Below are 13,617 nucleotides of genomic sequence, written 5' to 3' on the forward strand. Positions count from 1 at the left end.
GTCTAGGATCCAGGAATCCTGAAATACTCAGGAGTCTCTGGACGTGGAGAGGCGCGCTATTTTCACTCCACGGCATGTTCTTCTGTATTTCCATGGCGGCATCAAGAACGTGAGTATATAATTCTGTGACGCTTGTGGAATATTTGTGCTTGTGGAGACTGTAAAAGAGAAGGTGAATGGTGATCGCGTGCGTGTGGATGCGTTCACACATGACCGGACACACTCGATCGTTTCGACTCACTGCCTGCACTTGTGACGTCTCTTCCACGTTATCCGCACGCTCAAAGAATTTCTTCAAAAGTCGACTCGAACGACTGTTTGACTCGCTTGAGAGTTAAAGATTTATCTGAACGTTTGGTTCGTGAAAAAAAAAAAAAATAAATTCACAATTGGAAATTAAAATTTGAATCGCTCTTTAAGCAAATTATCTTAATCTTACGAGCTTTAGTCATTTATATTTTCCATCGTTCCTTGCACAATTATCTTTGTTTCTCTAAGACTTGTGTGTGTGTGTGTGTGTTGATAATATTGGGATTTACACGAGAGAACGTTACCTTACGGCCGTAATCAGTAAATTCATTAGACTTCTCAAGGACACTGACACCTGAACATTGCACCAAACAAAAGCCACACAACCACCTACCGCACCGAAGGGTCTCCAAGAGATTTCGTGGAATGAAAAAATATCGGGAAATCCGACAAATCGAGGAGTTCAGGAACCAAGACGAATCGTCAAGTCTTGAAGATCCCGGACTTTTTAAATTTTTGGATCTTAGAGTCTTGGATCTTAGAGATTCAGCGAGCACACACTGGATCGCCTTGGATTCAGAACTGACTGTCCTAAGAATTCCTATATATATAGGCTAACGGAATGATGAATTCCTAGGCTCGCAGAATCTTCAGGATCTAAGCGCTTCGCGGGTCGCACACGACTCTAGCTGCTGGTTGTGCACGAAGGGCATGTAGATGCTGTTGGGTTTTGCAGGTACGATGCCGAGCGTGCCGGTCGGCCTCTCTTATCACGAGATGTTCGCCGTGTCGCTTAACAGCCCGGCGTTATGGAGATGCCGCGCCTGCGGGAAGCAGGTGACCAATCGTTGGCACCACTTCCACATACACACCGCGCAGCGCTCGCTGTGCCCCTATTGCCCGGCCACCTACAGCAGGATCGACACTCTGCGCTCGCACATACGCACCAAGCACAGGGAGATGCTGTTCGCCGGGAAGGGGTCCTTGTAGAGGACGGTGATCACTCCGCGGAGGAAGCGGCCGCCGCCACTTCCGCCGTCGCGTCTGCTCTACGAGCGTCCGGTCGCGCCCTTCTTCGGCTTCGGGCTGCCCTGACCCCCGTCCTTCGAGTCACCGGGATACCGGGGACCCAAATGGTGATGAGGCGCCCCCTCGAGAGGAGGACCGCACCGCGAGTCTCGGACAGGGTGGCGAAGTGCTTCGCGCGCCATTGATCCTGGGCCAATTTCTAGGAGGGAAGTTCAGAAAATTATCGTAGATACTGGAATTCGAGGAATCTGCTCGAGAGTCCAAGAATTGTGAAAAGAATGGTTTTGGAACGGACACGGTCCGTTCGATCGGATTCTAGCATCGTCTTCCTCCCAGGGGGAGGAAATGTGTGCGGAAAGAGTGCTACCCTCGAATTTCAGCGGAAGGCTCGGACCAGCGATCGGGCGCGACGGTGTAAATGATTCGCGGGGCGAATCCGTTCGACCAATGGCCTCATTAGCGATAATTATTTGTCGGTTAATCCGTTCGCCACGTCTTTGGACGAACCGCCCGGCCGCTCTAGGCAGGAAAGTGCTATGGGAGGTGGGTGGGAGGGATGGGAGGAGAAGGACGATTATCGATTATACCGCGCCCTCGAAACTTTCGTCGCATCTCGTGAGAGCGGACGGGTGGGCGGTCGGGTAGAGAAATAAATAGGGCAAGGGGATCTATCGACGACGTGCTCACACGCTGAGCAGTCGAGCGGTATGGCTGGCACGAAGTCAGAATTTTGCGAGGACAATCGATCGATAGTAATGCTTCGAATAGTTTTCGCGAAAACACTGAGTGAGCTGCGTCTTGGTTCGGTTCTCTCTCTCTCTCTCTCTCTCTCTCTCATCGAGTCGGACCGTAAGAAACGAGGATGAGACTCTAAATATTGCAACAATATCACGTACGCAAACGTTTCTCCTTTCTGATATTCATTTCCTAAACTTTACTGTACGAAGACTTGCTATATTTTTCACGTTCGGTGTACATTTATTTGTGAGGGAAGATGACTTCTTTCTCTTTACTTCTTTATTCGAGCATTCATTTTTTTACTTGCGCCGGCACATTTCTTTTACAGATCACGTAGTTACGGTAAAATCGTGAAATTGGAAATTCAATTCGTAATCGTCCGGATCGTAAACTGTGTATTTTTGCAACTTATTTATCGCGATCAGTATAATCTCTCTCGTAGAATGGCGTTTATGATGGTCCGCTTCCAGAGACGTTACGCAACGTATTGCACGCATTGTCACCGCATCGTTGTTGATCAATGTTCTGTTTCGTTAATTGATTTCGATCGAATCGTCTCTACGTTTGTCGATGATTCCGAAAACGAGAAGGGGCAGAAGAGCGGGGAGGAGAAAACAGAAATGCACAAAGGGAATGCGTGAATGGCACGCGAAGAGGGCCCACGCTTTCTAAATAAGATAAAACGGTCTAATTAATTATGCAATGGAAGGCTGAAACGCGCGCTGTGATTTTCGAACACCGAAAAATGAAATTTTTCAAAGGGTACTACGAATTATTGCGATAGCGATCGTTATAATTGTTACAAGGAAGGTCTTGTTAATCGTAATATTATTTCGCCACGCGCGATTATTAACGATCATTTCTCTCGTGATTAATTCGCGTTACGAACGCAAGTGGTTTCGTGTGAGTGAACGAGAGTGAGAAAAAGAAAGTAAGAGATAAGATGTAGACTACGCTGCCAAATCCTTGGTAAACGAAAACGAATTGGATTTTACTTTTAATTATTTTACTATATTCTTTTATTACGAATTATTTAATCAATCTCTTATCAATTTTGAATTTTACTTTTTGTAAATTGCAAAAATTTCCATGGACAATATTTTATTTTGAATGAAATTTTTGGATAGATTTTTAATTTATATATATTTTTTGCTTTCTGTATATTTCAACTTACTTGAGTTCCTACTGTGAAAGTAAACGATAAATTATAAAACGGCAAGATTAACACTAGGATTAACACGGAAAGTCAATCAATTATTGATCATTCTATTTTCTAAATTAATGTTTTTTTGTATAAAAAGAATAGGATTCTAAAATTTTTTTACTTTTCAATAATTATATCCTTTATACTGACGAAATATTTGATTTTTCGACTCTTTCTATTTTTATAGTAATTTATTTGCTGATCTCTTTTTAACGAGCAAGAAATATTGGTACTTCTAGTGTACGGAAAATTAAGGATTCAAGTATCTCGGAATACGAGAGCTCGGGAAGAATTGAATTTGATTAATTTCTCAATAAATGCAATTTGAGGCCGTCGCGAGGACCGAGGATGGCAGCGAGCGAAACGCGTGACGGACGTTCTTGTACGTTCGCCACAGTATTATGTTCCGTAGGTCTGTTTTTTATTCCTGCACCAAACTGTACTAGAACTTTTTTTCTCTCTTTAGCCAAATATCGAACGTACATTCTCTCAAATACACAAATTTCTTGCAGTGGAATTCTTTAGAGTGAGAATCGAGTGTGAGTTTTGATAAAGAGCCTAATTTTCAATCTTTAAGATCGATATTCACAGTTCGGTGCTCATGTTTAAGACTATCCTAAGTACAAGTCTTGAGATATCACAAGTCAATCGCAGACCAGTATTAGCATCTCAACACATTACTTGAGATGACTTTTGAAATGAAGAACAGAATATAAGTGTCATAAGAGTGAGATTCTAAAATCACTCGAAAAATTTTGAAGAACATAAGCATTTTGTAAGTTCCGAAAGTGTACATCGGGGTTCAGCTGTAAAAAACAGATCTTACAATTCGGCGGTGCCGGTTAACCGGTCATGTATAGGATATGAGTGTCGGCCGCCCTTCCCGCGAAAAATTCCGGAGCGCCGGATGGCGTCGCCGTCGGATCCGGGGCCGGATTCAGATTCCGGAGCAGCCGTAAGTATCGAGTTGTCCGAACTCACATATTTTATTTATTGCGCGGCTGCGGAGCGGCTACGTACGAGTTGCGCCGAAACGCACTGCGCGCTGGCACATTGACAAGAGCGATCTTCGATTAAGACGACGCCGGACGCCTCGAGCTTCTATCAGGCGGTTCGAATAATCGCCGTAATCGGTGCGGCGCTCCGATAGAGAGAAGAGAATTAATCGGAGGTTCTCAAACTTTGCGACACGACGCCCCAAAAAACGGAAACGCTAAGCGAACGGATAGTTCCTGTGAATCTACGAATTCTTGAAGCTTCAAATCTTCGAGATCTATCAATTATTGAGCCAACTTATCATTGCACCATTGATGAAACTTGAATGTTTCAAATCTTTTGAAATCGTTCAAGCACTTTGCACGTGAAACGGAGTACGCAATAATATATGAAAGATATGTTAATAAAGAGATTATAAATAATACCCTCCGATTCACGCGGTCCTTTTGGGAGCGACGTTGCGTTGTTTGATGGAAACCTCTCGTCTTAGATCACTATCCGCAATGAAACGACGTCCCGAGAGACGTCGGATCACTCCAGATATACCCGAACATTTCTCTTTGGACCAATACTCTTCATGTAATGGACGGTTGTAATCGCTGTCGAGGCTCGTCAAGTACCTAAGCAAACCTCACGATGAGATGAGAGTTTTTGACCGTGTGGTTCCTAAGTTTTACTCATAGCAAGCCAAGTCACAATGCGAGTTATGTGATACATATATATATATATATATATATATATGTATATATATATATATAATATTAGGGGCGATATACCCTAAAAAGCCAATAATTTACAGGGACGGACTGGTCTAATATTTCGTAGGAAATGAAAGCGATATATTTATTCTGATTAATGATCGATGCACATACACACACACACACACACACACACACACACACACACACACACACACACACACACACACAGAGTTATGCCATTTGACAGCGATGATTCGCGTAAAAGAATTAAATATCTTGTACAGATATATGAAATATTTTATTCAATGTTGATTAAAAAAAAATAACTTTTATCTTGATTAATCGTGCAGTTAAATGTTCTGTGTCCAGTCCGTCCGTGTTAATTTACGTGTTGCGTGTAATTAATATTCGCGAGATGGGTCGCGCGGTATTCTGCATTATGTCCATTTCCATTTCGACGTAATAAGAATAGACTCTGCATTCCTATGATGAAGTTGTTATTGAAGATTTAATATGTTGTTTAGAAAAAATGAGGTGGCTTAAATCATATTTTCTCTCTCAAAAGTATCAAGTTGGAGAGGGATGCTGCACGGAGAAAAATGTTAATACGCGATAGAATTCTTAGTAAATTTTATGGAATTGGCAGGTCCACATAGACGCCCACTTATGTAAAATTTACTTTACTTTTCTGCTAAATCGTCGTATAGCATACGTTTTACAAAATACTTTTTACGCATAAATTTCGAAAATTGTTCGTGCTTGGTCTATTGAAAATAGTATTATTATACCTTACTGTAAGGTAAGTTACTTTAATAAATTTACTATAATGTACTTTTTACTTCCGATACTTTTACTTTCAAGCAAGTAAAGTTTGTCAGAATTTCGCCAAAAATATTTAATATCAGAATATTTTCATTAGTCTTGTAAGATAAAAATTACTCAACAATTCTTCTCCGTGTGACATTCTTAATTCTTTCTAACAGATACTAAGATCAGGAAATACGCAATCTATACTTATTATGTCTACAATCGAAACGCGAATCTGATCCTGCGAGATAAATCGCTCCAGTCTCGGATTTTATTGTAAAATTTCATGTAAATACCGAGAACAGACGACGGAAGGTAGCGATCGCGGGGCTACCGTTTTCCGTCTTCTTTCTTTTTCTCTTAGAATAATGCGATATCGCGGGTACGTTAGAAACTTGCTTCAGTATTTTCGGCGGAGTACATAAAAGCGTGTATACCGGGACGGACCGAGTCCGCTCGATTAAACTTTGGCTAGTCGTACGAGAGAAACTCGCACGTTATGCTTCCTCGAGCGCACCTCTGACGATCGTACTTTTAGCAACGACATTTTTCTTTTAATCGCACTTGATTTTTTTTTGTTTTTTCAAAGAGTACTCGCTACATTCAACGGAAAAAGCACGGAATTTTGCAACTGTAAAAAAAACTTGTAAAATTCTTTAATATGATTCGTTTATAATTTAGATCCATAAGGAACCAAAGGCAAAAACAAGTGGTATAAAAAAATTTCATAACAGTTGCAAAACTGCTTTTTCTGCTGAGTACTTGATTATTTATCTTATAACCTTGTTATTTTTATCTTTGGGTGACGCATATTCGGAGTTTCGAGGAGGCAATGTAGACATAAATGTGATTGTGATAAAAACGGACGATGGACGTTTCCAGAGAAACGATTTAAGGATCGATTCAAGTCGTCGTCATCGTCGTGTCGCTGGCGCATTAATCTCGTGCGATTATCTGAAAGTTCAATCGGGTTTTTGAACGGGTTAAATCGAGAAGACGAGGGAAAGTCGCGACGCACACTTTTTTAATCGCGGGCGCGGCAGGCGCCTCTCGATTTAAAAAGTTCCGTGTCCGATCCTAATTAATAGACCGGGTATCTAAGTTATTCGAGATATCGCCCGCTTCGCGTCGATGGGAGACGCGAATGGAAAGGGAATGCACGCGCGCGCGCACGCTCTCGTACCATTGTAAATATAGGAGGACCGCGGCCGCGAGACTGGAGTGGTGTCATCTCGGTGAGACGTTTCCGAATGGAATTGCGACGTTTCCTCGATCGGCGCAGATCCGTCGTGCACGTCGATCCCACTCGGAATCCTCCGCACGACCAAAATGGAGCTAGGAGTATATACTTGTACATCGCATACATATATTACATAATACATATACATAGATAGCTGTATATGAACGTGCACAGGGCATACGTCCCAAGAAGTGCGTACCGATGATTTTGGCGTACGAATTTTTGCCTGGGGGATACTCCCATACACAAATCTGACTGCACCTTCGATGCAGATTGCGATGGGGATTACGAAAATTTTTTTCTATTAAAATGAAAAACGTTGATAGAAGAGCTATTTGAGTCTGACGCAGCGAAATGATTTTATTTACATTTTTAACATTAATATTGTAACAAATATTGTAAGCCAAGATCATTTTAATCTTTTATGACGTCAGAAAGTCATTTTTATTTTCTCTCGACTTGGTGTGTTCCTTGGATAGTTAGTGATGTACAAATTCTACTGTAAAATTGTAGTATAAAATTGTCTTTAATTAAAATTTATAACCATAGCTAATGATGTGACTAATGAATATTTCGGCTCCGCTTTGAGTCGTCCTCGGCAATAGAATTGCAAGACTGAAAAGCGATTTTTTCATTTTTGTTAGTTATTATATTACGTTAACTATTGTGAATTTTAATAATTAACGAACATAAGATAACCGCTTTTCAATTTTTCAATTTTATGTTAGGACGTCTCTCTCTCTCTCTCTCGAAGTCGTGCCGAAACATTTTTTAGTTATCATATCATTGACTACTGTATGAATTTTCATTAAAGACAGTTTTACATTCAAGTATTTGCACATCACTACCTGCGTCAAACTCGTATACATCTTATTAACATTTATGTATAGTTTTATAATCTTCTATTAACGTTTCGAATTTTTTACTTTATATACATATATAATAGTCTAAATTTCTAAATTTATTTTTTTAATCGGACTTTTTTTTTTATTCTTACACATCCTTTTATGCGATTTTATTTTCGATTATTCACATTTATTGAAGAGTTTTATGTGTGTTTTTACATTCTTGTGAATTATAATAAAAGGATCTCCAAAACTTTTGACTTTTTTCGTACAAAGAATCATTTATGGTGATTGGTACGCGCTCTTTGTGGAATGTCCGGTGCACGCATTTTTACGTCGGTGGTTCGGTGTAGCGGAAATCGAGTTTAATTTGCTCAGCCTGCCGCCAGATTTTTCGAGTCGAGCGATCGATCGATCCGCTGCATGAGGTGCCGCGAGGTAAATATTGGCCTCGTCGAATATGCAGTGATAGTTGCAGTCGGATGGCTTCTCCGACGCAGCTTCTCGCTTCCTTCCGATGCGATGCAACAGCAGCAGCAGCAGCAGCAGCAGCAGTCGATTGTGACGTCGAATGTGACAGCGGTTGCTTTCTGTCTTCCGTCTTTATGCGCGCGTTCCTTAGTTCCGTACAATTCCTTGAGTAAGACAACGATTTACGAAGACTCCGAGCATTCAAGAGTGAAGAGAAAGAGAGATCTCCGATTTCGTGATTTCGAGATACCGGGCAACTAGAGGAACCTGCGGATCGAGTTCTCTTCGAACAGTGGATTGCGAAATCGAACAATATGAAGACGTACGAATTTTTTTGCGTAAAGAAGCTCTGAACAGAGATCTTCGATTTTTAACGATCATGCGTGTGACTTTCTCTAGAACAAAAATGTGAAAAATTTGTCTATTACGGACAATTTGGTGAAGTATATTTAAAAATTTAGCTAGAAAATAATTTTGTTTGCACCATTAAAATAATTAAAACGCTCACTGGTTGATTGGAATACTAAAACTTCTCTCCCAGCAGCATTCCTTATCACATATTTAAGATTCCCACTCTATAAAACTTTTAGAGTGAATTTCGTTCTGAAGAGTACAATTCCAGCGTTAGAAAAGAGTGGCTCAATTTTCACTCTTTAGAGTGAGATTTCACTCGAAAGAATTTAAAGAGTACGTAATTATTTTGATGGTCTAACAAAATTACTTTCAAATCTGTATATCTAGTTAAATTTTTAGATACTTCAGCAAAAATCATTCTTCCTGTGTATTTTAAGGAAAAAGTTACACGATCGCTATCCGTATCTTTGAATGCTAGGTGAATTTTCGGCCCGGTTGACTAATGTCAATTTCTGATCAATTCAATCGTCCTCCTCTTTGTGCCACAGGCACGATTGTAAAAGGGATAATCACTGCTTAGCTATAGAATTAATTAATCGGCGCACAATCGTCGGTGTAACTTAGTGTTTATCTGTATCCTCTGCTTGGATTCCCTTACTCGTTAGACTGTATAATTTTCTCGCCTCTCCGATTCGTCACGACGACGACGATCATGGCGTACAATTCGCGATCGTCGCGACGAATCGGTCTCGCTCTGCGTTGCACAAAGAGATTTTTCGCGAGATCCGGTTACACTCGCGATCAAGGAGCGTAAACGATCGAGAGTGGCCATTCGCTACTCGTTTTTCTCAACGACTACTTGTAATAAAATGCTACAGTTCCTAGACGGCGAAGCGATCTCCCGCGCCCGACCACCGACGACGACCCAACCGAATTGTCGCCCTTGATACCAAATGTTCCTTAAGTTGCGTTTTTTTTTTTTTTTTTTCTGCGAAAAATACTCCTGTTAATAGTCAACGTATCTACGATAACTGAAATCCGCGTGCGGATTGTGTATGCGAGGATGGTCGAATTGAAATGTGATAACGTGTACGAGATACGAGGAGCGCGCGCAGCGTGTGCTCCAACGATCACCGGGATTAAGTTCTAAAGTATGCTAAGCTCGAGAGGATTTAGAATTTTACCCGATACGCACGATTGTCGGCACGGCTGTGGGTTTGATAATCAGCAACGGGAAAGTATTCGATAGAAAACGAAATTATTTTATATATTTAAAGCAGTCCCTAGACGATCAATATTATTGCACAATATTAACGTGTCTACATCAGATATTACTCTCTAAATCTTTTAGAGTGAATCTCTAAAGAGAAATTTCATTCTGAAAGGTTAAAAATTGGGCCACTCTTTTTCGAGACTAGCTCAACTTTTATCCTTTAGAATGAGACTCTACTCCAAGGAATTTAAGGAGTAAAGATTAAAAGATTGAAATTGGACTGGAATTTGACTAATCAGAAGGAAGAAAAATTTAGGCGAATTTGGCTTTAATTGGTGAAAGTCCAATCTCAATCTTAATATCTAGATTAATTTTTAGACACCTTATTGGTTGTCCGGAGGCTACATTAAGCCTCTAGATCGTTTGTTTTTAATTGTTTGAAGGGGGCATCAATAATATTGTGTATAAAATAATTTTATAGTAATTAATACTGATCGTTCGAGGGTCGCTTTAGAAATGTGATTCTGTAACTCTTTCGCGAGACCTTTCAGCGAGTTCCTCAGCGAGGTCCAACAATTTTGAAATCTTTCCATACCTCTTGCAGCTATACAAAAATCGTGTCGCGCGTGAAATTCGTGAGACGCGACTCGTGCTTAGTAAATTTTTGGAACCCAAATGGCTAAAGCGCACTCTCGTCGCGACGGGTTAGAACCGAATGCCAGTTATTGTACACACTCGATGTAACTGTATAAATATCGATATCAATCTGTCAGTCTCGTGTCTCTTTGATGGTACTTAAATGAAGTGGCCCCTCGGGCCTCTCCGTATTCGCCAACGGCGCAGCGTCGATAATGTTTCTTTTTAAGCGAGAGAAGTTAATGAAAAAAAAAAAATTATATATAAATCTCTTTTTCTCGTAGCACGTTCCTCCTTTGGCCCGTCGTGCGACTCGAGCACGAATCTTTTGTACATAAAAAAAAAAAAAAAACGCTTCGAGTCGCGGACGCGAAGCGCGAAAGGTAATATTTAATTAATTGACGCTCTTGTCTTTTGTCGCAAGCCGACCTTGCGTATAAACTCATTGCTCGTTTATATGCGATGTATTTTTGTGAACAGTATTGAAAGTGCTACCGTTGTACAGTTATCATATGGTAAATGTACTAATGATGTACCTATAATGTACATAGATATATTTAATTAAAGTGAATATGAATTTGTGTAATCCTCGGGAGTATTTGTTTCCTCTTGTCTCTCTCTCTCTCTCTCTCTCTCTCTCATTTTTTCTTTCTCTCTCCAGAGAGAAAGAACTATCCATGTCTGCCTTTACATTTGCACTTCTGGTCCGAGTGCTCCTGGATTTTGATACTTGTCACATGCTCCTTCTAATACGATCCGCGCTAATTAGTGTCATTTGTCTCGCTCGCGTCACGTTAACTTACGGTAATTCGAGACACCAAGTAAATTCGTCGCGTTAACTTAGCGAAAATTTAGAGATTCGGTTCGCAACGCGCAAGTTAAACGCGAATTAAATTTATAAATGAGACGCGCGACTCTTGAATTCGTCTCGTTATTTCGATGTGTTGCTGCTTTACTTAACTTTAAGATCGTATCAACGCGCGACTGTTTCTCCATTTGGCGATTACGTAACTTTACCGACTATACGTGGAACGTAATTATCATACAAGGCGCTCTAAACGCTTTTTACGTCCAGCTGTTTGTGTTAGCACACAGATCGTTCGAAGAAGCTGGCAGATAACGAACAAAAAAAAATTGCAAACGCGAACGAAACAGGCGACAAATGGCGAAGATAAAAGATGTCGAAAAAGAAAATCAATTCGCTTTGAAGGAAACATGCGGGGAAAGTTTTGTCCAAGTGTTAAAAAAGACGGATAGATCGATAAAAGTCGTAAAGCTCATGGTATCCTAAAAGAACGTAGGCAGTAAGCGAATCGACCAATCACGGTAAAACACATGAGGCAATAACGTAAGTAGCAGCGAATCCAAAATGTTAATCTTCTTATTGCTTATATTGACAAAAAGAATATATCTAATTTTAATAAATGTTTGTTTGAAGTGCCGGTTAAATATTTACTAAATGTAAACATATTTATTTGGTACAAGAACCATTAGGTCGATCTAACTGTTATATTTGTTCATTCAACAAATATTTCTTTTCATAAATAAACGTTTGTTGAATTATATTAGTATTATTCAAATAATTATTAAAATTTAGTACTTGTACGTCATTGTACGTTTCTTCCCTAGACATAGAAAAAGAATTACAACGAGAATTAAAATAGTATCGAATTTGATACATTTTTGACGATGACTTTGTGAATTCTTGACATGACAATGTTTTTCAAGTAATTTCTTAGTTACAAAATCACACGAAATTATTATTACTTAATGTTATTTCGATCTTATTATGTTTTATTATTTGTATTTTATTTGAGTTTATACTGCTTAAGTTTTTTGCGTGCCACAGTCTTAAGAGATTAATTTTTATTCTACAAAATTATGAAGATTAGAAGCGATGGAAAGGAGTTGTGACGTTTTCGAATGACTTCATCTCACAAGGATTCCTGTATTCCTGTCAGTTACTGTTAATCCAACTATTTTTCCAGCGCGGCTCAAAGGGACCGCGAATTAAACTTGTCGAGATCGCTTTAAAACGGTTATTGTTTTTTGGCAGACGAGATTGACGTTTCGGTGCAATCGCTCAAAGGCGAGTTCACGAGCTTGGAATCGCGCGAGTCTGGACTGAGTCGCGATCGCACAAGTCCGGACGATCCTTTCAGATATGAAAAACGCAAGACCGTCGACGTGACATTTGCACTTAAAAAAAAAAATCCGCTGCCGCGATATCTAGGTGGATAAATATGCCAGGGCGATTTCGCGCACGCGAGGGTGAAAAAAAGTACATTCTCTCCCCCGACCCCGCGATATTTTCACGCTGTGCCTCGCTGGAATCCTTCAAAGTTGCGTTCAAAAAATTCTACTTATTAAAGTAGAATTTTATCCTTGTTCACCGAATGAGAATAAAATGGTTGATTGTAATCAAGTAGTATTTTCGAACGCGACCTAAGTAAAACATAAAATAAAATCTGCAAGACATCAAGAAGTTTTATCTTAGAAAAAAAATTATAATATTATTTGATATACTTTTGATGATAATTTTGTGAATGAATTCTTGACGTGATACATGGAAAGAACGATTTTGCTGAAGTATTGAAAAATTTAATTAGATACAAATCTGAAAACAATTTTCTTGTGGATCATATAATTACGTAGGGATGCTGCAAAAAGCTGCAATCAATCCGTCCTATATAATTATTTGGATGATTCAATAAAATTATTTTCAAATCTATATCAAAGCTAAATTTTTGGATGCTTCAGCAAAATCTTCCTTGCCGTGTAATAATTTTTAAGTGATGCATTAACTTAAAAAAAATTTCAATTCGCGATGCCAGAGCAATTGTTGACACATTTTAACTTGTAAGAACTCTTCCAAAATATTTCGAGATATTATTTTTGGAAATATACGTATATTAATTTAATTATGTTGAAATTAATTTAAAATGAAAGATACTATGTAATATAATATTTAATAATATTTAATAATGCTTCAACGATGTAGTATTAATAACATAACAAAATAATTTGATGAAACTTCAATGACATAATAATAACTTCAATTAATAATATAATAATTTAATGTGACAAATTTAATAATGACATTTGTAACTGTATAGAAGATGATAAGTGTAATT

The 13,617-nt window shown here is 39.3% G+C and overlaps 1 protein-coding gene across 1 annotated transcript in view; it reads left to right on the forward strand.

The window, feature by feature from the left end:
• LOC108754489 (sex determination protein fruitless) overlaps positions 1-1,342 on the forward strand; it is a 67,888-nt gene extending 66,546 nt beyond the window's left edge. Inside the window, exon 6 of the mRNA XM_018496811.1 lies at positions 986-1,342. Coding sequence (XP_018352313.1) covers positions 986-1,239 — 254 coding nt within the window. The 3' untranslated portion in view covers positions 1,240-1,342. The remainder of the gene's footprint in view (positions 1-985) is intronic.
• Positions 1,343-13,617: the final 12,275 nt, after the last annotated feature.

This window comes from Trachymyrmex septentrionalis, unplaced genomic scaffold (assembly GCF_001594115.1).
Source record: "Trachymyrmex septentrionalis isolate Tsep2-gDNA-1 unplaced genomic scaffold, Tsep1.0 scaffold8, whole genome shotgun sequence".
Taxonomy (NCBI): Eukaryota; Metazoa; Arthropoda; class Insecta; order Hymenoptera; family Formicidae; genus Trachymyrmex; species Trachymyrmex septentrionalis.